General features: G+C 40.6%; 2 protein-coding genes across 2 annotated transcripts; one reads left to right on the forward strand and one right to left on the reverse strand.

Annotated features, from left to right (window-relative positions):
- Positions 1–22,167, forward strand: igfbp3 (insulin-like growth factor binding protein 3). The gene is made up of 4 exons (XM_022686394.2): positions 1–690; positions 7,433–7,716; positions 8,532–8,651; positions 19,331–22,167. The coding sequence occupies exons 1-4, from the start codon at positions 318–320 to the stop codon at positions 19,454–19,456; spliced, it is 903 nt and encodes a 300-aa protein (XP_022542115.1). The 5' UTR covers positions 1–317; the 3' UTR covers positions 19,457–22,167.
- Positions 22,168–23,233: 1,066 nt separating this feature from the next.
- On the reverse strand, positions 23,234–27,183 carry igfbp1a (insulin-like growth factor binding protein 1a). Its single transcript, XM_007245322.4, has 4 exons — positions 26,624–27,183; positions 25,798–25,937; positions 25,219–25,347; positions 23,234–24,796 (listed from the first exon to the last, which is right to left on the reverse strand). The coding sequence occupies exons 1-4, from the start codon at positions 27,000–27,002 to the stop codon at positions 24,671–24,673; spliced, it is 774 nt and encodes a 257-aa protein (XP_007245384.3). The 5' UTR covers positions 27,003–27,183; the 3' UTR covers positions 23,234–24,670.
- Between the last annotated feature and the right edge of the window lie 598 nt (positions 27,184–27,781).

Here is a 27,781-nt window from a genome sequence, read left to right on the forward strand (position 1 = left end):
CAGCGGAGCGCAGTTACAGATGGAGAAGCGCAGCCGCCCAGGCGAGGTGTACAGCCGAGCCAGAACGACGTGACAGAGACCCCCTCTCGTGACACACGATCCCCCTCCCCGATACTCCCCCGTCTTCTGCACGCGCTCCGAGCTCTGCTACGCCGGGCTTTGCTATTGTTTTTGTTTGTTTGTTTTTTGCCGGTTTCGCACTTTTTTCCTTCACGAGCGCTTTTCTAAGCTACTCTGAAGAAGGAGGGCACTCTGACCCCGGATCTCGCGCCTTCACCATCTTCCTCCTCCTCCTCCTCCTCTCCCCCGCGCGTCAGATGACGGCGGCGCAGCGCGCGCTCTGTCTGGCGGCGCTGCTCGCGGCCGCCTCGGCTGCCGGCCGCACGGCGCGCGCCTCGGGCCCCGTGGTGCGCTGCGAGCCGTGCGACGAAGGCGCGCTCGTGCAGTGCAAGCCGTTGCCGCGCGAGTGTGCGGAGCGCGTGCGTGAGCCCGGCTGCGGCTGCTGCATGACGTGCGCGCTTGCCGAGGGCCAGCCGTGCGGTGTGTACACGGGCCGCTGCGGCGCGGGGCTCACGTGCCAATATCGACCAGGCGAGACCAAGCCTCTACAGGCGCTGCTGGAGGGACGCGGGGTGTGCGCGAAGGCGCCCCGCAACAAACCGGCCGGAGGCGTCGTGGCGCGCGGGAACGGTGAGTGCAGAAACAACACATAATAACTATCCTGACACACCATAACTCCTCTCAGTGTATGTGTGTGCTGTGTGACTACTGTGTACCTGCGTGTGACCCGTGCAAATTTGTCCTAAGCTGTAAAAAAAAAAAACATGCTGTTTACAAGCTTTCCCCAATAACTTTTACAATATGTTCTGTGTTTTTATTAAAATTAATAAAATAACAAGAATACATTTAATGATTTTACAAAAAAGGTTATTATTAAAGAAATAAACGAATTATCTGAGCTTTTAGCTTTCGGGTTATTTTCTTTAAGATAATTTGATGAAGTGCGCATTATTTAAAGCGCCAATCTGGGTGGAGGTCTGCCCATCCAATAGAAAAGTGTGTTGTTACAAAGTGCCTTCTGTGCCGCCCCTGATAGAAAGTGTCCCAAATTGTGCATTTCCCGGTAAAGAAAATTAAATGTGGTTGAAGAAGTGTGTTAATGCAGTGCTGTAAATGGTGTATCTACCTGTGTGAGAATGTGAGGAAATTTCCTAACGGAAGCCACTTCACTGGAGGAAATGTGATGCCCTGAAGATACAATAAACTGCAAACTGCATTGGATAGAAAAAGACAAAGTAGACAGCTTATATCTGTCTTAGTAAAATGCGCATCTATTTCTTGCATTTCAGTTTCAGGAGATAACACAGCGAGCTTTCTTTGTTGTTGTTGTTTATTTTTTTATTTTTACATTTTATTTTTTGCTTCTTTTATTCAGACTGCTCTCTCGTGATCGATGCAGCTAGATTAACACTTCAATGAACGTTTAAATGCGAATATGCACTTTTGCACACAGTACACAGTACAAAAAAAGGCACTTTAAGGCTGCTGTATCGCTTTCACTGTTATAGACTCAGTATACACAGTAAAGTCCCGCAAGCTGCTGCTTAATTCTGCAGGCACCGGCATGACGCAGCCGCCGCTGTTTACCGCGTGTTCACCACTCCACCACCCCCTCACCCTCCCCCGAATCCCCCACGACGGACTGTACCGTGAAACTGCCCCACACTGCTGCCGTTGTTCGCTTCCGCGCGAGCGCTACAGCAACCCCTCTATGCTGTTTTATGCGTGCGGTGTGCAGTGTGTGTGTGTGTGTAGTGTGTGTATGGGAAGGAGAGAGAGACTGATCCATGTGTGTGTGTGTATGTACACAGTGTGCGCGCGCTAAAGTTTGGCTTCGCCAACCCGATCGTTAAGAATGCCACATGCGCGTATTTTTAGTACGCGGAGAAGAGCAGAGATCGGTGTGTTTTGGGAGTGTGTGTGTGTGTGTGTGTGTGTGTGTGTGTGTATATGTATTTATGAATAAGTGAATGAAGGACGCATGGACTGGTCCTGGAAGCGAGCGCGCACCTTCATTAGCAGCATGTAGCTCATATGAAACGCTCCACCAATCACAGTCCCTCACTCTGTAAAACCAGCAGCGATTAAAAGGCCAGAACTCTGCCATGGGAACAGGTTTCACCCATGTGAACACTTATGTTCATTAACGTTTTGCGACTTTGCTCTTGTGTATGATATGGAATATGATGAAGAATCCTTCTATCAGTGCCTCTGCAGCTCAGGCAAAAGTGATTGTGAGTAGTTGAGTGCAGGGCACACATTAAAACTGGTTAAATGTAGCACTGACTAAGCTTTAAGCTAACGTATTCCCATAACAGCATTATCTGTGATGTTTGACAGTATTTAGATTGATAAGTGTTTTTTTTCTATTGAAACCTTCCTCTGTAGGTGGGTGAAACAGTACCATCTTAAATAACTCACAATGAGAGGCTAACGTGCATCCTCCTCACAGAAGAGTTCGGTTTAAGCTTTTAACAGTCACACTATCTAAAATCCATTTGCCCCCCCCCCCCCTTAAAAAAATTGCCTATGGAACCTTTCAATACCTATTTAAGAAATGGATGTGTAAGTCAACCAGTCATTGGGCGTACCTGCCCAAATAGAGAAGTTCTGCCCACAAACTAATATATATTACAGAAAAGTCAACGAAATACAATAGAACTAGTATATAATCAACTCTACTGTGCCGAATAAAACATATACAATTATGTCCACCCCTTTGATTAATATGGTAACTCTAGCTTTTCGATAAATAGGTCAATATTTGTCTGTGAGACCCAGATATAATGGATTTGTCAGAAAATAATAAGTACCAATAGTCTATATCTTATAATATAAAGAATAAATGTTTATGGCTATTCAACTGAGTGTAAAACATAGAGACACAGCAGCTTTATGTACAGCTTGAAGTGTAACAAACTGCATCATACCAATTAACTTCTCATCAAACAGTGAATGGTTGGCTTTGACAGTTTCTTATTACAGCAATTTCATCACAAATAAAGATCTTCCGTTCAGTTGCAGTGCCTGTTAGATAAGTAATATAGTGTTATGGCAACTGTTACTTCTTACTGTTGCAGTTAATCTCAACTCAGAGGTGAGCTGTAATAGACAGTTGTGTTCATATCATTTTCACAGCGTTAATCCTGCTCAAATACTTTGTTTAGTAAAAGCTGAAAGTTGAACTGAAAAGCCGAGGCTTCTCTACAGTAGATGGTACAGTTTTGCACTGCTTGTTACAGATTGTGAAGTACTGAAGGATTACATGCATCTCTAGTTTCTTGATTTCTCAGAAACACTGCATGAATTGATCTGCCTGCCACATTTGGACGACCTTGCAAAGAGCCTGCCAGTGTGTAACACTACTGTGCTCGCACTACCTGTTGAAGTGCATGGTGCAGTGCACTGTATATTTGTGCACCACTAAAAATAGCATTACGTAGTGACTCTGACAGAGTTTTGGATAAAAAAAAAACATTCAGTAAATGACAAGTCTGCACCCATAGACTGGACCCTTCTGCTGGCAGACAGGTAGTCTATCTGGGACCAGAGGGCAATTGTATGAGCATGCACTAACTGCTTACTGAGGCACTGTTCCAGATCACACTTTAGCACACATAGGCCTAAACTAGCACCTAGTGCTTTTAACATGTATGTGATTTCAGTTAGCATACAAGCCACCCTCCCCTCCCCAGCCAACAGTGTGCTATGGCCCCTCCATTGCCTTGCCAGTGAGACCGCAGTGGTGTGTTGAAGCAATCAACCGTGACAATGTAACACACACAACAGCTATTGTTAGGACACAGAGTCACTTTTAAAAAGCAGTTTGGGGGCGCCAAGCATTTTACTGTACTGCCTTACCTCATATTCTGTCCTTCTGCTGGCCTTTAATTTTAGTCTCTCCAGCGCTCCTTTCCCATCATACCACACTTTATGGTAATTACATGCCTCGGCCAACCAGCGAGCAGGGCTGCGTCGCCATGGTACTCGTTGCTCCCACCCCACATCCCTGGCACACATGAGTTATGATGTTTTTGCTAGCGACTGCCTGGTCTGGGTGGCAGCATGGGGCCTGGCGTAGCTTCACTAAAGCTTTAAGGGTGGGCAGTGGTAGTGTAGCATCTTTTTAGTGGCAGCCTGATTGATAGTGAATGGCAGTGGGAGTTGACCTGATCAAAAAAATGCATGTCCAGTGTGCAATTTGCATTCTGTTTGCTTTATCTTAAACTGTAATTTACCTATTGTAGATCCTACTGGCATGATTTACACTTTGTGGTTAACAAGTCCTGTCATGGTTATTTTGTTGCATCTTTATGATGTTGTGTGCTTTTTAAAATGTCTTTATTTTTTTTTTTATTGGAAATGACTGCAGAGCTGTTCCAGTGGTGTAAATGTACTAGATGTTAATGCTGGATAAACCAAGGTTCTTTAAAAAAAAGAGAGTAAATACTAATTTTAGAATTTCAGATTTCTGAAATATGCTTTAATATGGAACAGTAAAGTATTGTTTAGGTCAGGCTACAGAAGTGAACTATGCATCCTGGTCCTCCTGGTCTTCTTGTCTTCTCCTAAAATCATGTGCTGGTTAAATTGTTCATTTTTAAATGCTGCTAGATATATGACTGGCACCCCGATGAGCAGATAATCCAGCCTTGAGCCCAATAATTCTGACTTGGCTCCAGATCAACCAATGAATTGGTGTAGATGAAATGACAGATCAATTGACAGTTGGATGGATGTTTTTTTTCTAAGTTTTGCCTGATTTAGTATACATGTGGATTGTAAAGCTAGTCAACACTGCAAGTGCATTAGAAGGCCACTGAGGCCATTAGAAATAGATCATCCAAAGTTTAATGGATAAAGCACCATCATTTCAACAGCTAAGCGGCTTTACATCTTTTTTAGTCGACACTTAACATGATAGCAATAAGTTCAGAATATGATCTACTTGTGGATTTGGCAGTTCTTCTCTATAGGGACTAGACAAGCTAAAGGTGTGCATTTGCACTTCTGTGTCAGCATTGGGTGCAACCCAAAGTTGATGAACACATTTATTAAAAGGGGGAGTTTACAAACATTTGGACATATAGTGAATGTGTATTTATTTAAATTGGAAATATACTGTTGTCACGTCTGGTGCTGTTAGCTCCTCTGTCCCTTCCACACCCAGCTCTAACGGAGGTTCTCAGGTCAACAACTACATTACCCAGAATGCACCACCCGCTGACATCACGCACTCACCTGATCATGTGACACCTCACCTGCTTCCTCCAGGAAGTCCTGAATACTGATTACTGGCACTATAAAAGAGCACTCCACACAAACACCCACGCCGCGTATTGTAGGTTCTCCTCATTACAAAGCGTTCTATATCTCTTGTCTCAGTTTATCTTGTGTATGACCTTGCCTTTGTTTTCTCGACGCCGATTATTGCCTTGCCTCTGATATTGGATTGCTTGTGTATTACCTGGACTGTGTTTTCACTACTGCCTCTTGGATTACCTCTGACATTGGATCTCTTGTGTATGAACTCTGGACTGTCTCTCGTTTATGGTATGGTTTTGTCTACATTGCTCTGGTTTCTGGTGATTAACTGTTTTCTGTATCAACCACGACTTACATCTGTTTATTTTTATAATAAACATATATTTTTATCAGTATCTGCACGTGTCTGCAATTCTGTGCTCATCATGACAACTGTGCAGTCATATAATGAACATATAATGTAAAGCAGTACACACACAATCACTACACACCATACACATTTAGAATATTTGTCCTGATAACCCTCACAACCTTTGACCTTGTGTCTCTCCTCCATGTAAATGTTGTTTGGGTGAATGACGTAATTGTGTGTTATACCCATTTCCGAATGTGAGTGTCTGTGTGAGTCAGTAAGTAACCGTGAGTGTGTGTGTTTGTGTGTGTGTGTGTTGTATGTTAAACTGTTTACCTGTTCAGGATTGAACAAATACATGAGGTTAAGTGTTTTTAAGTCTTGCTGGGAAAGTCCATAAAAAGTTATAAAAGTTTACATTGGGGATAAATATTGATGTTTTGCAGGTTCCTGAATTAGATGGTGCTCCACACGCACCCTCCCCCATCAACCTGCCCCCCACCCCGGCCCTGCCCTGGACGTGACTCTCGTTTGTGTTTTGTAGTGAAATTACAGTGGGTTAAACAGAGAAAGCGGGCTAATGCCATGATTTCAGCGCACTTGTCTCTGATTACATGTTGGCATTGAGATCAGTTATTATGTTAGACATGCACATGGCTGTTTATGTTGATGCTGTTGTTGATGTTGCTTTTTGGCCTTATGTCATGCTTTAATGAGGGCATGGTTTATCTGGGGTGTGCAGTGCTACTATTGGCTACAGTCCTGGTATAGCCACACTCATGCACACACACTTACACACTTACACACACATACTCACACACACACACACACACGCTTTGGCCTTCAATCTGGTTTTACTTAGTTTTTCCACTCTCCGAGCTGAGTCTGTCTCTGATTTTACTAGCTGTATCACTCTAATTGTACTCATATCTTTTTGGCCTACTGGTGATTTTCCAGCTCATCTTCCCGCTGTTGCCGTTTTAGTTTTATCTTTCTATTGTTCTATGAGAATTATTGAAGTTTCCCCATTGTTCTGGATGTGATTTCTTTATCTGCTTTATCTTTTTTAGTGTCCATGCCTATCTGCAATGGTGTTTAAAGTATATCATCTCAACATAAACTGAGTGCAAAAGTTTCTTGTCTATTTTAGATTTGAAGATTGAAAAGATATAGAAAACTTGTACCATTGGTAACCATTTGTACCATTTGCAGCTGGGTATAGATGGCATACAGCAATATTGTCTACTTACCCCTAACTGAAGGCTTTATAGTTAGTCTAGAGGTGGTGTTGTACATGTACATGTGTGGAATTAACTGTGTGATTCCCCTGGCATTCACCCTGGATCTGTTTTTGGTGCCTAAGTTTCCGGTCAGGTGGTCTTCCTTTCATCTGTAATGGATCCAACTCCAAGAGGACTATAAATACCACCAACACTGCCCCATCCACCCCTCTCTCATCACCCCACCCCAATTTCTGCCGGCTTCCTGCCTTTTTCTTTTTTCTTTCTTCTTTCTTTTCTCCCAAGTATCCTCTCTCATCAAACCTGATTGCTAAATTGATGTTGGGGGACTATGCTTTAGTTAACAAAACCTCTAAACCTCTTTTTAAATCTGTCCCCAGAGCTGTAGGTAATCCATGACTTCAACAGTTCATTAACAGCTCACAAACAGTTTTGTGTGAAGCTTTGGTTTATTTATGTGTGTTCCCATATAAACATGTCTGATCTTGACCTATCTCCATTTTCTGTGTTTCAGAAAGCCATGTGGTTCCAGAACAGGAGCGTCTCTCCAACTCTACTGTGGCAACGGTCACCGAGGGCATTGAGGTGGCGCAGCGCACAGCAACAGATTCAGGGCTTGATGTGGGCAGCCAGAGAACAGTGCTGGAGCCTAAAGGCTCTCTGCTGCACACCAAACTGGGCATAATTCAGAAGGAGCAGTCAAAGAACAGCCAGAGCTACAAAGTGGAGTCAGTGGCCAGCAGCGTCCACACTGACATCCACAATTTCAGTCTGGAGTCCAAAAGAGAGACTGAGTATGTAAGTGCTCCTTCACCCCTTGGCAGCAGGTCAAAGTATCTCAGAAAGTAATAGATGTGTTTTTTTAAAGTGGGCATGAGTACAGGTGTTTTAGAGAAAGACCCAATGATTCTGTTCTACACAGTACTGGCAAAGCAAATTATAATATTATTGCATTCTACTCTTTTTACTGCAGTTTTAGGTTTTACGCCAGTTTCCTAGATGGGTTAAGAACCAAGTGATTGACTTCTCCAGTCAAACACCATTTTGTGTTGCCAGTGTGTTATGGAACATTGTCCTACTGCACGATTACGTTCCTCCTGATTAGATTTAGCATTTTTATTCTGCTGCTGCCATCATCATCAATAAAGATTACTGAGCATGTTCTGTCTAGTCTAATCCATCAGTCTATAGTGGAAACTGAATTCTTGGTCCTTTGGAGAGAACTAATGTATATTATATGACTAATTCATAGCTCTGTGTGTGACTTTTTGAAATGTTTTATTTAATTCAATATTTAATTGCACTGAAATATAATGGGGTATTTCTTATTATTTGGAAGATGTCTGAAATAAAATAAAACGCTTTTTTGCATTTAAATCCCCCTTTTATAGATTTTGCATGTTTACATGGGATTTATTTGAAGTAGTTTGTAGATAGAACACTGTGTTCCGCTCAGTGTGGGCCATTATGGGGAGCCTGGCTGTATCTGTTATGGAAAAACAGTGGAAAAAAGGCTTTGAGTTTGTAACATTTCTGAGATTCCGTGCTCCGTATAGTAAACTCTGGACTGATTGTGTTTATATTTGTGTGTGTGTGTGTTTGTGTGTTTGAAGGGCCCGTGTCGTAGGGAGATGGAGAGTGTTTTGAAGAGTCTTAAGATATCCAATGTGTTGAACCCCCGATTCTTCCGCATTCCAAACTGTGACAGAAAGGGCTTCTACAAGAAGAAACAGGTGAGTGTTACTATGGCGCCCGACTATACCAGTATCACAAACAGCTTGATGTTTATGTGACCTGTATCAACTGGTCTGCATGAGTGCTTCTGAATGAGAGAAGGATGGCAGGGTGGGGTGTGTGGGGGGGGGGGAGGTTTTGAAATGTGTGAGTCAGTGAACCCCCCCCCTCCCTCACCACTTTCCATTAAGAGGATGAGTCAAAGCTGGGGTCTGTGCATGCTTAATGAGTTTGGGTGAATTTGGGCAAACAGGATTATTCAGTGGCTTGCTGAACAGGAAGCTCCTGCCATCACTGATAGGGGCACAGATTCTGAACCCACTGAACTGTGTCTTACTCACTGGGACACAGAGGCCGATCACTGAAATTCAGCTCTACAGCATTTCCTCTCTGACTCATGCAGTGAGCAGCGGAAAGAGGACAGAGAGGAAGAAAAGAGTATGAAAATCAGTTAACTGAACTGATGTGGGACAAGTTGATCTCTGCAATGTATCTCCACTAATGTATCCCCACTGATTCCTTAAACAACCTGTAAATACAGCTCTGAAAATGAGAAATGGCTGAAATAATAAAAAAGATGCAGATCTTTCGTACCTCAAATAATACAAAGAAAATAAGTTCATATTCATACAGTTTTAAGAGTTCAGAAATCAATATTTGGTGGAATAACCCTGGTTTTTAAATCACAGTTTTTTTCATGCATCTTGACATGTTCTCCTCCACTAGTCTTACAGACTGCTGTTGGATAACTTTATGCCTTTACTCCTGGTGCAAAAATTCAAGCAGTTCAGCTTGGTTTGATGGCTTATGATCATCCATCTTCCTCTTGATTATATTCCAGAGATTTTAAATTTGGTAAAATCAAAGAAAATCATCATTTTTAGTTGGCCTCTTATTTTTTTCCAGGCGATATATTGTTAAAAAAAAACAAACAAACATGGTTATATGGAAGAGTGCAGTACCACAGAAAATTGCTAGGAATTTTCTACAACAGTCGGTACGGAGAAGTGGGCAATGCCAATGCGCTCCATATATTCAGAAAGTTCTTTGTTTGGAAAGACATTCTATGCTGAGTCATTAAGAGTCCTTGGGCAGAACCCCTAACATAACTTTCACTTCTTTACCACTGAAAAAGCACAGTTGACTGAGTAATTCTGTGGATGTAGGCTGCTCTACCCAGCTCTGTACACAACATATACATACAGAGAGTCCCTGGCATGACCTTACTACTGTCCACGCAAAGCAAGCAACTGGAAGACTCTCTGTGCAACCTGTGGATTTATGAACTGAAAGCTAATGCAGGAAACTTTTACCAAAAAAAGGCCATGATTAAGATCTTTAGACTTAAGCATTTCCTCCTACAGTCTCTTTGATGAAGAAAGGTAGGACTGAGGAACAGGCTGGGCATGTTGAGATGTGTAATCCAGTCCTGGTCTTGAAGAGATCTTCCTTTCTGCAGACTTTAGCTCCAAACACTAATTGCTAATTGACCCCACATGGCACATCTCATTACCGCCTTCAGAAGTGCTGAAGCTGTGGGCTGAACCGGCTGAATGGGACGTGTTAGATTTGGATTGGAGGTGAAAAATGTTGAAAGGTAGACAGTTAATGACCACAGCTGTACCTGTTTTACAGCTATATGTGAGGAGCTTTAGGGATCTGCTGTCTTTGGAATTTTGTGTTTGACTTCTATATACAGTACATTTGTCTTTAGACCACAACACATCTTAATTCCCTGTATTTCTTTAATAATGTAAAGCTGAAGTTTCTTCCAAACACACTCACCTAGGAAGTGAATGGAAAGATGTGTCAGCACACATTTGCTGTGTTCAATTGAAAGTGTTTTTTTTTTTTCAGTTTCTGCAGATTAAGTTGAACGAATCTAGCATGTTCCATTAATGGGATAAATAGTGCTCTGCTTCCCTGATCAAGTATGAGGCAAGAGAAAACAAGAGGGACTAGCGAAGACTGCAAATATAAGACTGCAAGTCATGCACTGACAAGTCAATTAATGAGGGGAAGGAGATAAACGAGAGAGAGAGAGAGAGAGAGAGAGAGAGAAAAGCAAAGAGTGAGCTTAGAGGCATGGTTTTGGAAAAAAAGTGCAGTCAGAGGAGACTGGATTTTCTCCTCATAAACCTTTCAGTCTCGATAAACATTCAATGGCTGCAAAAAGGCACACAAGTGTACACACAGGCCCTCTCATACAAATGCACACTGCAGATATCCTGGGTGCTTAGGGCACCCCAGAATAAGATCAGTAATGTGAGTGTGCGTGTGTGTGTATGTATGTTGGAGGCCGTTCCCCTGGAGGACACAGTCGTCCACTCCCGGCTAATTTTAGCTCTGATTATATGAATTGGCTTAGTGTGCGAGTGGAGCCAGGCATGCTGGCCCCTCCCCACCCCATCCAGGCTCATCTCACCCCCAGGCTGGGAGTCCTCTCTGTGGGCCACAGGCTCGCTCTGCCCCCCTGACCTGCCACCTCAGCCCAGTCCTACAGCTCCTCAACTGCTGCTGCTGATGCTTGTAGTGTGACTGTAAGACGCGAGATAACTCTGAGAACTTGGCTTCTGCTTTGAGCCTCTCAATAAAAGCAGGTAAAAACAAGTTGCATTGTACTGATGTCCTTTGAAATCCAGAACCTTTTGAATAACCCCTGAGAGCCTCTAAAATTACATTTAATTAAATGAACTAGAAGAACATTTTATTTTTCTATTTTTCTACATTTTTTTTCTATTGAAGCATTATTCTGCCATAGGGTGGCACTGTAGCAAACACTGGCTTTGGAAGTGTAGCTTAAACTGTATTACATCAACTATTGCATAATATTGTTATTGAGATATAAGTTAGTTATCTAACTAACCCAAACATCCACCAAGATAACTCCTAGTTTTGGTTTTCCTTCCATTTTTGAAAATTAAAATGCAAAGTTCGCACTAAACCACAATAATAAGGAGCTATAAACTAAAATAGAGAGTGTGTCAGGAAAGGCTATTTTTGTATGATAGCGACTTACTAAACAACAAAAGCATTTACCTGCCCAGGGTGCTGTAAAAAAAGTAACAATTCTGATGTCTTTTAACCCTTGTGTGGTGTTCGGGTCTGTGCGACCCGTTTTCATTTTTCATCAAATGATACTAAAAAAATATTTTTTGTAAGGCAAACTCTTTGGCATTGGCTCATTTTTTGTGAAAAACATATATCAAAACACATTTTCGATAACCACACACTGTACACCCCTACTCATATCTTGAGTTTAATTCATTTTCTTTTACATTTTATTAAAAAACTAATAAAAAAAGAGTAGCACTTTTTGAAAGAAATGTAACATAAGAAAGGTAAAGGGCAAATATTAACCATGTAAGCTGTTTATATTTTTGCAATCTAGGTGAAGCAAGCATGTGTAAAGCATTTTAATGTAAAATTGCTTAATTTTGCTGAATTAAATACAAGTAACAAAGTAAACGAGTAACAAAAATATGAACACCACACAAGGGTTAAAGTCAATTTGCTATGCTAAATTTTGTCTATGCTACTGTACTGTAGTACAGTACAGTATTAAAATGCTTCTTCCTAGCATTTTAATACTTTTGTAGCTAGACCTGTCATAACTAGACCTGGAACCACTGGTACTACCAAATTGCAGTCCTTGGTGTGTAATGAAGCATAAGCTCACTGAGCATAAAGTGTGAAGAAAAATGACTGACTTCACTGTAGATAGCAAAGCATTCTTTTTTATATATATATATATATATATATATATATATATATATATATATTTTATTGCATATTTTTTACCGATTTTCTCCCCAATTTTGCTCAGCCAATTACCCAACCCACTCATTAGGACTCCCCATAACACTAGTAATGCCCCAACACACCAGGAAGGTGAAGACTAGCACACGCTTCCTCTGATACATGTGAAGTCAGACTACGCCTTTTTTTTTCGAGCTGCTGCTGATGCAGCATTTCCGAGTAGCATCACAGCGCCCTCGGAGGAAAACGCAGCGACGGTTCGGATACATCAGCTCACAGACGCCTTGTGCTGATCAACATCACCCTTTGGAGTGATGTGGGGAGAGAGTACCATCTACCCACCCGGAGGGAGCGAGGCCAATTGTGCTCTCTCAGGACTCCGGTAGCTGATGGCAAACCTGCATGAGCAGGGATCTGAACCTGCAACCTCCCACTCATAGTGGCAGCCCTATAGCATCCTGGATAACACTGTTGCACCACATGCAGACGACTGCACGGCAGTTGTAGTGCACACATTCATACCATTAGATTAATATGTCATTAGGCTATATTCCTTATATTACATTAACTTGTATTACATTAAGTTGCATAAAAGCACCAGCTACAATTCTAGATTGTTTCTGTTAGTCAATGCACTATAAAAGGGTATGAATGAGTATTTAATTGATAGGTAACCTTTATTAAGTGACTGTTTTATACCCAGTCTTTACTTTCATTCAGCCGCGTATTTAATCTTATTGTATTTATAACATTTACATGCAATTAGAACTGATCCACTCATTGACCGATAGACACTCGCATCTGCATTTGAAAACACAGTGACTAGCTCAGTGCCTGAGACAAAAAACAGACACTTTTCCTGTCCTCATGCAGTTGTTACACTCACATATTGTGCATCTGTGTGTGTGTGTGTGTGTGTGTTTTATGAGTCTGTGTTTACCCTGTGGCTGCTTTTAATGCCCTTCCGCCTTCCTGCTGCCCATAAGGGCATCATTATGGGCCAGCGATGACTGAGGCTTGCTTTGTGACACACACATACACATACACATACACATACACACACACACACACACACACATTCACACACATTACACAAACTTAGCATACACACAGGTCCGTTGTGTAACAGCCTCCGGCCATTGCCGCACTGACACGGGTACGCTCAGCTGCCTAAATATGCCTCTGTGGTGCTTTCTTTAACACACATATGCACACACACACACACACACACACACACAAAAACAAGTTCACACACATGCATACATATATTTGCAGTGCATGCTTATATGCACAAAAAACGCCCTGTCAGTAATCTTCAGGAATTGTATATGGATGTAGACCTATATTTGTTTGTGTACCACTTAGGCCATGACAATCACAATATATTTTGGCCAATGCCATATAATTTATAACAATATTGATATAAGCAATATGAAAGTAGATTCTGATAAATGTCATTCATAAATGCCATACATGTTAAAATATCAGAAATATCATATCATCTTTTTTAAACATTTATAATGCAATTGATATTGAATTATTGTCACCCATAACACAAGTAAAAACATACTTGATCAAAAAATCTACTTGAGAATACTAAATAAAGGCAACATAATATCTTAATACATTAAGTTTTAATAAGCATGGGCATAATATGTTTTTAAGAAGCTATTCTTTCATTGTAATCCTCTTTTGGTATTAAAAATAAAAAATAAAAAAACTCTACAGTTGTGACTAATTGCAAAGCCATTAAGAGCACCAGCAGCTCTCAGCAGCGAAACATAACAATGCCAATTAGTGACTTATTATTATAATTACTACATAATTATATACGAAAATTCAGAAGTACTTGTGGGATTAAAAGTTTTATTGTTTAAAGCAGTATTTCTTGCTCCTGGATTTTCCCTACAGTCAGGAAGTGTAATCAGCACTTAATTAGCCTCCTCTGATGGAGGATCATTTCTGGATAAGCCAACACTAAAAGTTAAAGAAGCAAGTGGACTGAATCATTACAGTATTATTATATCATATTTTTATACAAATATGGTTCAGATTTGAGATCAATTGAGCATCATAATGATTTTGAAGCTTTTTGGAGGCAATTTTAAGGTGTAAATGTTTGGATATTACTTTTAATATAATTCATTGAGATACTACCTGAGCAGAAGTGAAAGTAACCAGTGTTGTGTTGAAGTATTAGTCATTAGTGACAGTGAATAGAAACTTCATAGAAACCCACAGCATATTCTCACATCCTCCAGATGCACCTTTCATTCAGTGGTTCATGAAACAGAGAAAGAAGCACATGTGATTGTGCTGAACTGATAGATATGATAGACGTAACATTTAAAAATGTTCTATTATTATGCCGTTTTTGAGAAAGATTCTGTAAAGCACGGGAAGGCTAAAAGTGTGTGATGGGATGAGGGAAGGAAGGAAGCAGATGAGTAGAGAAGATGCAAAAAAAAAAAAGAGATGATTAGAAGGAAGCTAGAGGATGACCTTGTGGAGGCCGGAATGAAGGCTCTGGTTTTTTTTCCCAGACTGCTCTTGTCCTGCTTGAGGTATTTTAATTTGGTTCTCTCTCTATAAAAGTTCTTTTGATCTCTCTTTCTCCCTCTCTTCGTCTCTTTTGCTCTCTCTTTCTCTCTCTAGCACCATTTTTCACTGAAAAGTTTTTTTTTTCATGTGTCTTCCTCTAGATGCATGCCTGAGGGAATACATTTTTGTAAAAATATGCAGCACCCCCAGGGTGTGTGTGTGTGTGTGTGTATGTGTGTATATGTGTGTGCGTGTGTAATAAGCTCCAGATGACTTTGAGTGGATGCCAGTTTCCTAAAATAGTCTGGTAGCTCTTTAACGGTGTAGGGCAAATATTTTAGCAGAGCCAAATATACCCTCACACTTTTCACTCGTTTTCACGAACACAAAGACCCTGCCTGCATCAGAGCTGAGCCTCAGTATCCATTCATCCTTGTTATGTAGGCTACCCAAGGTTGAAATGACCACACAGACTTGGGGACTGATATTGAATTACGGTGAATACTACTATAATATAAGCTTTAATTAAAATGCATCTTTGCCAATATTTCTATAACATTGCCAAGTTTTAAAACCAGATATCATCTGAGTCCTCTGCATGTCTGCAGTGATATTAGGTGTGACCAGTAATACAAGTATACCACTTACATAAAAGTCATTCCATGGTGACGTCTGATGTCCAGGGTTACAAATTAGATGGTCTTCTATTTCATTCCATCTGACAGAAGATGATAATAAACATTAACAAAGTCTCAAACATTAAGGACTCAACAGTTTTGAGACAGTTGAGACAGGTCATTCTTGAATAATAACACAGTTTTAATTGGCTGTCACTTTTCATTGGTATATGTTGGATGAGTGCTGGTGTGTGTTGAGTGTAAAGCACTGTGTTAAGAGTGTAGATTGTAAATTAAGGCCAATTTAAACTTCTGAAGGAACTTCTGATGGTTTCGTCTGAGGATTCTAAAGAAGAAACCGTCATGGGGGTACTAGCAGCAATAAAGCAGTTGCAATTTGAATCCTGTCTGACATTCTCAGGATAAGCGGAAGTCTGGAGAAGACAGCTGTTATGTAGGCAGGCTAGTCATGTACCAATGAGACATGGAATTTGCAACCCTGAATCCTCTCTGGCATTCCCAGGATAAAGGAAGTGGAGTGGAGGGAAGACAACTGCACAGACTAGCCATGTGCCAAGAAGGCACAGTAATGGCAACCTTAGATTCTCTCTGGCATTCCCAGGATAAAGGCAGTGGAGGGAAGACAGTTGGACAGGCTAACTAGGGTGCCACAGCATCCTGGTCCAAGGATGTGACCAATCCAGTGGTTTTACAGTTCAGGCAAAAACACTACTTTGACAAAGTCTTAAATGATCATTTTCAAAGAAACAAAGAAGCAAATCTGTCACAGGCTTAGTTACAGCTAGACAAATAGCTTGTTTCCAAAAGTGCACACCAATGGAAATGCAGTTCAAGGATTTGGTAGTGCCCAGTGAATGGGCACCTTTTACCTTATGAATTAAGGCAAGGGAAAGTCCAGTTGTAGTCTTATAAGATGCACTTAGATGTCACAGACACAAAAATAGAGCTTGAAGGATGGGGAATAGCTTCCTTGCTATGGGAGGGAACATACTGGCCCAATCTAACTGTAGCCATGAATGACAAAGTTAAATGGCACAGCCACAAATACAGCTCAGTGTGTAGCAACTAGCTTCAGTTCAGAAGATACTAAAACTGATCCTCTGAAAGATATAGCGATTCACCGACATGCCAAAGGTCATGAGACAGAACTTCTATTGTGTCTTGTGACTTCTGCCATGTCATACAGAAGCCAAAACTGCTGCACTGGCCTGTGGGATATGTGTGTGGGGACTCGTCTTGTCTGTTTGCACACACAGTTCACACAGTTATAGCAATATGCCGCTGGTGAAAATCATTACCACCCACTGTGCTGTCCACTGTGGGAGGTAATGCCTTCTATGATCCCAAGCCATCCTGTAAAGTTACACTTTTAGATCAAGTTACGTACAGCTGGCTCATGACTTTAGTCCTTTTAGTGTTTGTTGCAGTAAGACAGGATAGTAGGACAGGATACGGTAGCTCCAGTTGCGAAACAAGTAAAACTAGCTGTAATAATACTAATAAGTTATTCCTATACTCTTTGCTTTTCCAAAAAAATTGAGTGATTATACCATCTTCGAGTTTTACATGAAAAGCCACATGTAAACACACACAGAATGCATTGCACCAGTTTGTGAATAAAGCATTTAGATCACGTTTATTTAACACAAGTTAATATGTGTAATTAATACTGTAAAGGATGCTGTGTGTGGTGGTGTTTATGCATAAACACAAATTTTTCCAAGTGTATTCTACAGCTGGCAGTATTACAGAAAGTACATTCCCTTACGATTGAAATAGTCCTTCGCATTTTATGGTGGAGCCGTTAAAGGAATGTGCAAACCATGTATTGTTTCACCGCATTGAGGAAACCCCCACAGTTCCTCGAAACCATTCGCAACCTCTTGGAGCTTTTCCCTCTTGGCAGTGTAATGTACAGTTAAACATTGTAGGCACAAAAGTGTGGGGCATGGTACTGCATCTGGTCATCACATTCTCCACAGTTGATACAGTTTTTAGTACAATCCAACATTTTAACAAAATCTTGCTTTCAAAATGTAAAACTTTCAAAAGCATCTTTTGAATGGCTTTATGAGTTGCTGTAATGACCAGGTAGACTCTGTGCTACTTTTAACTGTTATCTCAATACAAACATACACTCACTTAATTGCACGTTGAAAAAATGATCCGACATGAAACTTGGTGGGTAATCGTGTGTCAGACTGGAGTCTGGAGTGACTTGGAATGGCAGTGCATGTGTGAAATCACTGTGGTTAATGCCTTGATATGCCTGTTATAACCAGTCATTCCAAATTATTTTATCTAGTCATAACACATTTAAATTCACTGACAATCATGGTCTCAGTTCTTGAAAGAGTGGAAGCTGTATGCTGTGCACTGTTTTTGAGTGTGCACTAAAATGCTGTTCTAAAAACCCTTTGGTCAAATTCACCTTTGCAACCATGGTGGACCTCTTGTCCTCATTCTCAACAACGACCATTCTGTTACTTATGATTAACACCTAATATTAAAGTAAACATTCTATAAACAATGAAATGCCCACTATCCCCCACTATCATGCATATAATTGGTCACTTTGTGCTGTAGAGAATCTAACAAGCAACTCTGTGCTTATTAAAACGTCACTTTCTGAATCTGTGTATGCTATCCCGCAAATAAAAAAACAAAACTTTTTTTCCACAATCCACACCAGTGATTTTTAGTTTGTTAGACTGAACTGACAATAATCTGTATGTTGACTGTCAATCTGTTGATATTTGTATCAAGGTACCCACTTTTCCTCAATGAACTGAAGAATTTTGAATGTTTGGAATTCCCACTTGTACGCATTGTCAGGAATAAGTGTTCATTTTCAAGATCTCCAAGGAGTATTGCTTTGCTTGTATGGGTCTTATGCTCGGCAAGTGAACCCCTTTGTAGCAGCTTTAGGATGTCATTTTATGGTCATTCTTATTTCTTCAAAATTCTACTAAAAACCTTTATTGTTGTAAGATAGTTTTATCTATAGCAGCTTTTGTGATGACCACTAAAATCCTGGGAGTTTGGAATAGCGACTTCTACACTTATAACATTGCCAACGATTCACTTCTAACACATGCACACAGACACTTTTTTTTTGTTTTTTTTTTTTGTTTTTTTTTTTCATTTTGTCTGCTCTAGTGTGTGTCTGTGTATGTTAATCCCCATTGCCAAAGTCAGTTTTCTCTCTATGTCTCTGACTTACTCTCTCTCTCTCTCTCTCTCTCTCTCTCTCTCTCTCTCCCTCTACATACCCAGCGAGTTAATAGTGGCAATGCATTCTTCCCCTGGACGTGATGTTTGATTTGCACACGTTTCTGACTCACCGCCAAGAAAGAGAAGAGAGAGATTTAGAGAGAGAGAGTGAGAGAAAAATAGCAAAAGTATACGCTTCCCACTCTTTCTTAAACACCACCAATTCCCTACAAGTTAGTAACTTATTTAAAAACAACCATCAGATATAAATGTTTACTTGTTTAAATAGATAGCTCTCTCTCTCTCTTTCTCTCTCTCTCTCTCTCTCTCTCTCTCTCTCTCTCTCTCTCTCTCTCTCTCTCTCTCTCTGGATTCTAGTGTTGGTGTTACTCCCTGTCACCTGGGTGAGATATGCTGGGAGAAATGTGTGTTTTCGCCCCTCTCTCTTCCTGCGTTAGGGGGATGTTTTCTTTACATATACTGTACATGCTTCTAATGTAACGTCCACCTTCTTCTTCCCTCTGCAGTGTCGTCCATCCAAAGGCCGCAGAAGAGGTTACTGTTGGTGTGTGGACAAGTATGGACAGGCTTTGCCAGGCTATGAAGGAAAAGAACAAGGCCAAGTCCACTGTTATAACCTGGAAAAAAAATGAGAAGATGGAGAGATGGGTGGAGGTATGGTATGAATCCACAGTGAAAGGGGGGAGGGGAGATTTTTACAGGTGCTGCCCTATTGCTGAGCACCTCACCTATGCGCTGGAGCAAAGAACTCATCAGACCAGGTCACTTTTACACATCAGGGGAGTGAAGGGGGAGGGGTGAGATGACGATCTGCACTATTCTTCTTGTCCTGTTTGGATTATACCCGAAAAGGACACCAGAGAGACGCTAACAAAAAGGACATCCACACGTTGCATTTCTAAAATGCCCAAGATTAACACTGTGTTCGTATGCGTACAAGAGCTATATAACCTACGCGTACATGTCTGGGTTACAGCATACAGTCAACCCTTTCTCTTTTCTGGTAAAATGAAGAGCCTTCTTTGAATCACTGCCATGACTATCACTGTCTCTCTCATAGCCCCCTGTCCCTTCCAAAGGCTTCCTATTACTGCCTGGTGTAGGACCTTCTGTTTGAATAAAATATGGGCATGCTCAGTAGTGCCGGGTCTGCTCCTGCCATTGGCTCCATCTGAAGCACAAGCACTTGACGCACTTTGGCCCCTCGCTGAACAGCTACTCCGGTTTTTAACAGTGGCCGTGTCATAATACTTTTTTTTTTTTTTTTTACATGTACAAGCATCTATTACAAAATTCTTTTCTTTTATGCCATATCAGGACCTTATAAATCACGCTGAATGACCTTTACAAAAGTCACTTCAGCGCAATTTTTGTTCCTGTTTTTTTTTTTTTTCCTTTATTCACTGTATTTGCTTCTAAGTTCACTTGCTCACTTAAGCCCTTGTTAAGGATTTGGAAGATTTGTTGCATGTCTTTCTGATGCCTGTTTTCCTGTTCAGCTGGAAAGAGAAGAGGATGTAAGATATCAAAGCTGTAGCCTGCAGCATGCTTCCAAATAGATTCCAGATGGATATAATACACAGCACACATCTTCAATGCACTAATATAGATCACAGAGCACTTAATAGTAGCAATGCTGATTTTTATACGCCATTTTTATATTGGCACTGGTATTCTTCTCAAATATTTGAATGTAACGGAAATGCGACAGTACCTTGCATTGCCGCTGCATAGCTGGTGCACTCCAAAGCTTGACAATAATCACTGGCAGGTTTTTTTGTTGTCGTTTTTTCCTGTTCTTCTTCTTCTTTTTATTTTTTTCAAATCAATGCCTTAATCTCTTCAGTGCCGAAATGTGACAAATAACAGTTAGAGGTGGAAAGTGAGTGTTCTGTCTCTTTACATATTGTCCAGCTATTTTACACAAACGACAAGGCTACAGGTGACCCTGTTGGATAGGTTGTGTTTATTATGTTACAGGAAGGATGTCTGGTCTTATTCTGTCTCTGTCTGACCTCCTGAAAAAAGACTTGAAAAGTGGAGGGTTCCCCGGAGAGGTGACCCACCCAGCAGCTCAGTAGCACAGAATCGGCCAAAAAGCTTGACCCTTCCCCTGACATCCCAAAAAAAAGACCCCTCTCAAACACTACAAATTCACATACGATAAAGACTAAAGACTTAAGAAATGTTGGTGCTACACCGTTTCTCTTTGAATGACTTGATTTTGGGGGAAGAGCATAAAACTATGCTTAGCTATTGGCCCTCCTTCCTTTAACTTGTGTGTTATTTTTATTTGAGTATGTTTGCTGTCACGCAATTACCTTATATCTCCATTTTCTTTTTTCAGTTTTTGACATAATGTGAATCTGGCAGAATTGTATGATGAATGGACCAATAGAAATGAAAATGTACCTTTTTATAAAATCTTTTTTTTCATTGACTTCCATTTAAACTCCTGTAGAGTTGCCATTTCGGAGATAGAAGGTTTTTGCGTGACCACAGTGATATATAAATATATTATTTCTGGCCAGCTATGTGTATGAAGAGGCATGTGAACATTACTTTAAAAGACCGAAGTTATTTATCGAAGAAAGAGATATAAGCTGATCCAAACCTTTTCTTTCTTTTGAGAATTAAGTGACTCATTGATTGCACAACAGTGAATAGATAGAACTCAGCATGTTTTTGGGAATATAATCACTAAAGTTATTTTTGTTTTATATATATATATATATTATATTATTATATTATATATATATATATATATATTGTCAACAGTGCAGTGTGCAAAATCTCAGCGATTAATTAAGGAATGGTTCTGTTCTTGGTAGAGTGGTGTACTATAAAACATCTTCAGGTTTCTTAGGTCTTCTCTTGGCATAAACTACTAGATCTAAGCTAAGTGTTATCTGATCTGAAGTTAGTCGTTGGCTAAGTTAAATATTTAGAACATTGTTCAAGATTAAGCTAAAACAAAGTGAATGTTCACATTCAGCTGATGCTAAGCTAACATTTCATCTGCAGCTAAGATAATATCAGAGCTAAGGGAAAGCTGATGTACAGAAGAAAAAAAACTTGCCACCCACATTCTGTTGTGCAATGCCAGGGCCACTTCTCGCCGCAAGTCACTTTTAAGGATCTCTCCGTTCACGGGTAATTGTATTTTCTTTTTTTTTATCATTTAAAAGAATTTTGATTCTTTAAAAAGCTTTTCATTTTACTAAACTAGATATTACACAGCTATGCCTTTCTTTAAGAAAGGAAATGTTTTTTTGTTCAAATATAATTTGTATTTAATGTCTTTTTTAAAATAAAAATAAACACTATTTTAATTTAAACTTGATTTCAGGTCTCTTTGTGAAATGTGTGTGGTATCTGTTTATACAGTATGTTCCTGTCTGTATTTATGTAAATAACTTTATTTAACAGACTCTGAATGCAGAAACTAATAAACATTTTACAGGTTACACTGGCTATCCAAAAGAGAAACGAATTTATGATAAATTAATGCAAACATGCACATTTTTTTATTTATTTTTAATTAAGGTTATTATACAAATGTTGTGTCATGTTTGTTGGGGTAAATATCTCCATAGACACTTTCTACTGGAAGCATTGCTGGGATTTGGTTGACAATGATTTGGCTACATGCTTCCCAAATAGTTATCTTGTTTTTTTTTCAAGCAATGCCTGCAAAAATGCAGGTTAATTTTAACGGGTAAATGTGTTTATCCAGTAAAAAGACATTCCATTATGTTCATTATTATTTACCTCTCATAAGACTTGCATAAGCCAGCATTTCTCAAACCAGAGACCCCAGACAGACCAGATATTTGCATGAAGCTATGTCCGCATAGAGACAGAGCAAAATCTCAGGATGTGGGTCTCAGGATCTTGGGATGCCTTATAGGACTAATTTGGGAACCACAGACATGGTGCCACAATTCATAATCAAATTTCATGGCAGAAAAAATCCTTTCGCACTGGAAAACATACTTTTTTAGACACAATCATTTATATGTGCAAAAGTTCAAAAGCTGGAAAAAGTGCAGGGGGTGGTGCCAGAGGGGCTGCCCACTGAGGAGGGAGTGGGCATTCCTGTGCCCGACCAGTACAAACACAGAGCAGGTCAAAGGCACTGCAGTAAGCGGAGCCTGGTTCCCCCCAAATACCGAGCTAAAGTTAGTGTGCAGCACCATTTGAGATTACCACGATAAGGACACACACAGGAACACATACACACACACACACACACACACAGAAACACAGACACATACAGAATTTTGCCTTCAGGCAAATTTTAAATAGGCAAGAAAGAACATTTATGATTTTGCATAATAGTCTTTTATACTTTTATGAGTTTTATGCTTTGTTACATATTTCAGTAATGAAGACTGAAAACCACATCATCTTTTTCCCCACAATTTATTGAAATTACATTTTATCAAAAAGACATATTTACACTGATCAACTGCTTTGGAGTAACAACAGTTGCGGAATCTCTCTTCCTCGAAGATAATGAGTGTAGAAACCGCACTATTAAAACAATGAACAAACCACAGCATTTACTCAATGAACAACCATTTCACTCTGATCACGTTCAGACAATTTCAGCAAATCTCTTTCCATTCGCACTCACACGGACAGTTACAAAAAGATACACACATAGTCAATCTCAAGTGGTCCTAATTTCATGGTTAAAACAGCAAAGTTGGCAAAAGCAAAGGCTCTCCATAATATTAACATAGACACAACAAATCTTCAAAAACAGAGGTAGGAACAGGCAGTTACCCGTTTCAGAAGCTGGGAAGACCAATACCCATCATGCACTGCTGAATAAAGAAAAGAAAGAGCAGTAGCCCTGTTTACATAGCCTTCCATCTTCTGCAAAAGCGTGAGTTCTTTCACCAGAAATACGACAACAAGGGCAGTGCAACAGTACATACTGTTATATTATAAGTGTATACATATTTTGTTGCTGACACACAAAACCTATTTGTGCCATTTCTCACTTTCTGACATTACAGTGAATCTGACAGTTGTTCTTTATATTGGCTGAAACTTTCATGATAAAGGGACCAATAGAAATGCTCCAACATGGGTGCATATTAATTTTAAGAATGTTTTTTATCTCTCTGTAAAGTTATCTGAAGTTTTAGCGTGACAGCAACAATAAAATATTAAGTACAGCAACGGAAGACATGAGGAAAGGTGTCGGCAGTGACAAAGTGGTTTGGTCATGCAGTGCTTTTTTTTTCCATTTACACTCCTCCCAACAGACGATTGGAAAGATAAGACAACTGGCACTGATAATAAAACACAGAACACACATACAATAAAATAAAATAAAAAAATATAATAATAATAATAACAATAATAATAAGGCATAAGGAATAAATATTCTTGTCCAAAACAAATCATATGAATACATTCAGTTGAAATAAATACACATGGATGCTTTATGTAAATATAAACATATTCATAATCCTTTCAGAAAAAAATAGACTTTCTTTTTTTTTTTCCTTTTTCCTCTTTTTTGGTGGATTTGGTGAACTAGTATTCACCAATTAAAAAACAGTGTACCTGAATCAAAGAACACCATGTAGGCTACAATAAATAAATAGAAAATATAAAAAGAAATCAGTGGCTTTGCGTTAAAGTTCTGTATGTATGTGTCGAGATGTAGTCTGTCAGAAGAAGACATCCTCATGCAAACACTCTTAAATATCTATAGTAAAAAAGGTGCTACACAGGGTTCTCTGGTCAATGCCATAGGAGACACACTTCTGGCTTAAGGAACTCTCTGTAGCACCTTGATTGTTTTAAGAATGTAGGTGTGTGTGTGGTTAGTGATTGAATTCCTGGGGGCATTCGCTGTCTGTGGGCAGTTCACTTGATCCTAGAATCTTTTTTCCGTTCCACGGTGACACACACCAGCACTTCCCCCTCTGCCCATCCAGAGTTGATTCACACTGCAAAGAGACAAAGGACAAAGAAGCGGGGGTCAGTAATGAAGACCATCACACAGACATGCTGCGGCATCCTGCTCTAGCACTTCATATCACAATACAGCTGTGGGTTTGATGTAGCGTTATGCTGCCTAACATTACCAAGAAATGACACAAGCTACAAACAACTAGCGTATATATATATATATATATATATAGTGTGTGCACTGCCCTCACATGAATCAACATAATTGCTGTCAAAAGTAAATAATCAGAAGGATAAAGTTATGCTGATTCACGAGTGTCACCATTCAAATCAAACCCATTCAATACAATTTGAAATGATGCACAATCAACCCAACTGAGTGTCATCAGTGTCCAGTGTACCATATAGTAAATATATCATTTACATATTTAATATTGTGGTCAATATAACGTTTGTTTACCTGTTTGGGTTTGTATAGACCGTGTTTGTCACAGTTTGGCAAGTAGAACCTGGTCAGCTTATCTTCCAGCTTCTGTTGGGATTTAGCAATCTTCTCAAGTGCTCTCTGTAGCTCCACATGGCAGGGACCCTGGGAACAAAGAAAGAAACATTTCATAATTACTACTGACTGTTTTCTCACATACAAAGCTACATCTGCTAGTGCCTGATTAAATCTTATTTTATCTATAAAGTACATCTATAAAGCATGGGTAAGAAACCTGTAAGGAACCTGAGTGTGACCACTGCAGTCTGGATTGCATCTAGGCTAACTACACCATGTTTAACAGACTTGCAGGTCAGACCAAATGAGGTCTGGTCAAAGCTATAGAGCCCCTCATTCCTAAGCAAGTGGATTCCTTCTAGTTACTTGTCATCAAAAAAGGAGCAAAAAAAGTGTTCTAGTGCCCTCTCGTGGTTCGAACTGTTACCCACGGGCACTTTGCGATGCAGCTGATCTGATCTAGCCTATATGAACGTCTTAAAATAGTGCGGTGATTTTGATCACGCTCGTTTGTGTGTGCTGCTGCACTCCGCCCACCTGCTCCACGAGTTTCCTGCGGAAGGCGTTCACTTTGGACTTCATGCTCTCCTGTGCGGACATCAGCCGCGGATCCAGGGGCTTCCCGTGAGGGGACACGTACAGTGTGGAAGCGGGTTCCGTGTCGAGTTCTGGCAGATCTGGATAAGGGAAAATGAAAGGGAAGAGTTACAGTGTAAGCTCACATCAACCACCGGCATTTGATCACACACATAAAAAGAATAGGAATGTAATATTATAAGTGTTAAGGTAAAGTTTTTCGAAGGTTTTCATTTATTTTGCCACTTTTTTAGCATTATATTAATTAAACAGCATATAATCAGTAGCGATCCTTAACTGTTTGTTTTCCTGATTTTAAAATTAAAATAAATTGCAAAAATAAAATAAATAAATATTTACTGAAAAGTGAACAATTTAACATCCAATCAAACATATTACAGACTTAAATGTTATAATGCAAATAAAGTATTGTTATTATATATAAATTATTCTTTCTTTTTTTTATCATTATTTGGCCGAACATTTCAAGTGATTTTTTTTCAATTCGCCGAATTTTGCCGAATGTTCGGTGCATCACTAAAAACAGCAATACTAAATCTATTACACCAGCACAGTGACGAGAAAAAGCAAGTGCTGATGCAATGTTTCACTCCTGTGGAACTGATGAGAGCTCGTTTCAACGCACTGCTGATGAAATCTCGCACGAGATTACAACGTGCGGTCTACGTCACGCGCGCACCCACGGGCGCCGTGACAGAAAAAAATGGCATGGAAGACGCGAGACGTACAACAGAGGGGTGCACGAGCGACGTGCCGGTGTACGTACCTGGCGCCCGCTGACTCTGCTCCTGCTCGTACTCGGCGGGGTCGGTGCACACGGCCTGGCCCCGCGTAAGCGCGTGCAGCGGCCGCGGCTCTCCGGGCCTGGGCAGGCAGCGCAGCCCCGAGCCGCACGGCGCCGTGTAGATGCCGCAGGTCTCTCCGCGACCGAGCGCGCACGCCATGCAGCAGCCGCAGCCCGGCTCCCGCAGCACCTCCTTGCAGCTCGCCTCCACCGGCGGACACTCGTCCAGACGCTCCTGGGTGCACGGAGCGCAGCGGATGGGCTCCTGCGCCGCGAGCGGAGAGGCGCGCAGCCCCGGCGCCGGTACCAGCGCGCCCAGCGCCGCCGCGCACACCAAGAAACTCACAGACGCTCCGGTCATTCCAGAAAAAAACAGGACAGTGAAGATAAGAAAAGAAAAGTAGAGCAGTTATAAATAGCTGTCCAAATAAAAATAAATACAAAGCTACGAGCTGAGTGAGCAGCAGGAAGAGGAGGAGGAGGAGGAGCTTAGCGCGGATCGCCTCCTGCTGTCCGGTGAACTCGACTGACTGCCGCTCTGCTGCGCGCCCCGCAGTATTTATAGTCGCGCGCAGTCGCCGGCGTTAATGTTTGACGGCGGCATGAATGATTTCCGAAAAGAAGGAGTGGGGGATCCCGGCCGGCGCTGATTGGAGAGCGCGCCGCGCACGCAATACACGTCGGTACACAGCGTGCCGGAGATCAGCGCGGGGTTTACACCGGTTATGAGCTCAGGATTAGGACTGTGCGTAAAATCCGCACTCACCACGAGCTACACTTAAGACCACACGCTTACTTAATAATAATAATAATAATAATAATAATAATAATAATAAAGCAGTCGTATTACACACTTATTAACGTCCATTCTTAGTTCTACTATTTCATTGTGAACCACTCAGATTTTACCACACGTTTACACTATTACAAATTCAAGCACCACTTCTTGGTCTCATCCTTTTCTTGCCCACTTTACCACCATATATCATTAAACCATTAAAATGGGCATCTTAAAAGATCAAACAAACCAAACTAATCATTTGAATAAATGGTAATGGGTTCTTTACAGATTAAAAATAGTTTTATTCTGTAAAATTGGTTATAATTACAGCCGTGAAAATGCAGTTTTTTAAATGCAAT

Source organism: Astyanax mexicanus, chromosome 1 (assembly GCF_023375975.1).
Source record: "Astyanax mexicanus isolate ESR-SI-001 chromosome 1, AstMex3_surface, whole genome shotgun sequence".
Lineage (NCBI taxonomy): Eukaryota > Metazoa > Chordata > Actinopteri > Characiformes > Acestrorhamphidae > Astyanax > Astyanax mexicanus.

Excerpts from the sequence above, each read along its gene's own strand:
- igfbp3 (XM_022686394.2), top strand. The coding sequence starts at position 318 with ATGACGGCGGCGCAGCGCGCGCTCTGTCTGGCGGCGCTGCTCGCGGCC. Across the intron at positions 691-7,432 it reads CGTCGTGGCGCGCGGGAACG|AAAGCCATGTGGTTCCAGAA; the intron begins GTGAGTGCAGAA and ends TCTGTGTTTCAG. Across the intron at positions 8,652-19,330 it reads GCTTCTACAAGAAGAAACAG|TGTCGTCCATCCAAAGGCCG; the intron begins GTGAGTGTTACT and ends TTCCCTCTGCAG.
- igfbp1a (XM_007245322.4), bottom strand. The coding sequence starts at position 27,002 with ATGACCGGAGCGTCTGTGAGTTTCTTGGTGTGCGCGGCGGCGCTGGGC. Across the intron at positions 25,348-25,797 it reads GCAGGAAACTCGTGGAGCAG|GGTCCCTGCCATGTGGAGCT; the intron begins GTGGGCGGAGTG and ends CTTTGTTCCCAG. Across the intron at positions 24,797-25,218 it reads GTCTATACAAACCCAAACAG|TGTGAATCAACTCTGGATGG; the intron begins GTAAACAAACGT and ends GTCTCTTTGCAG.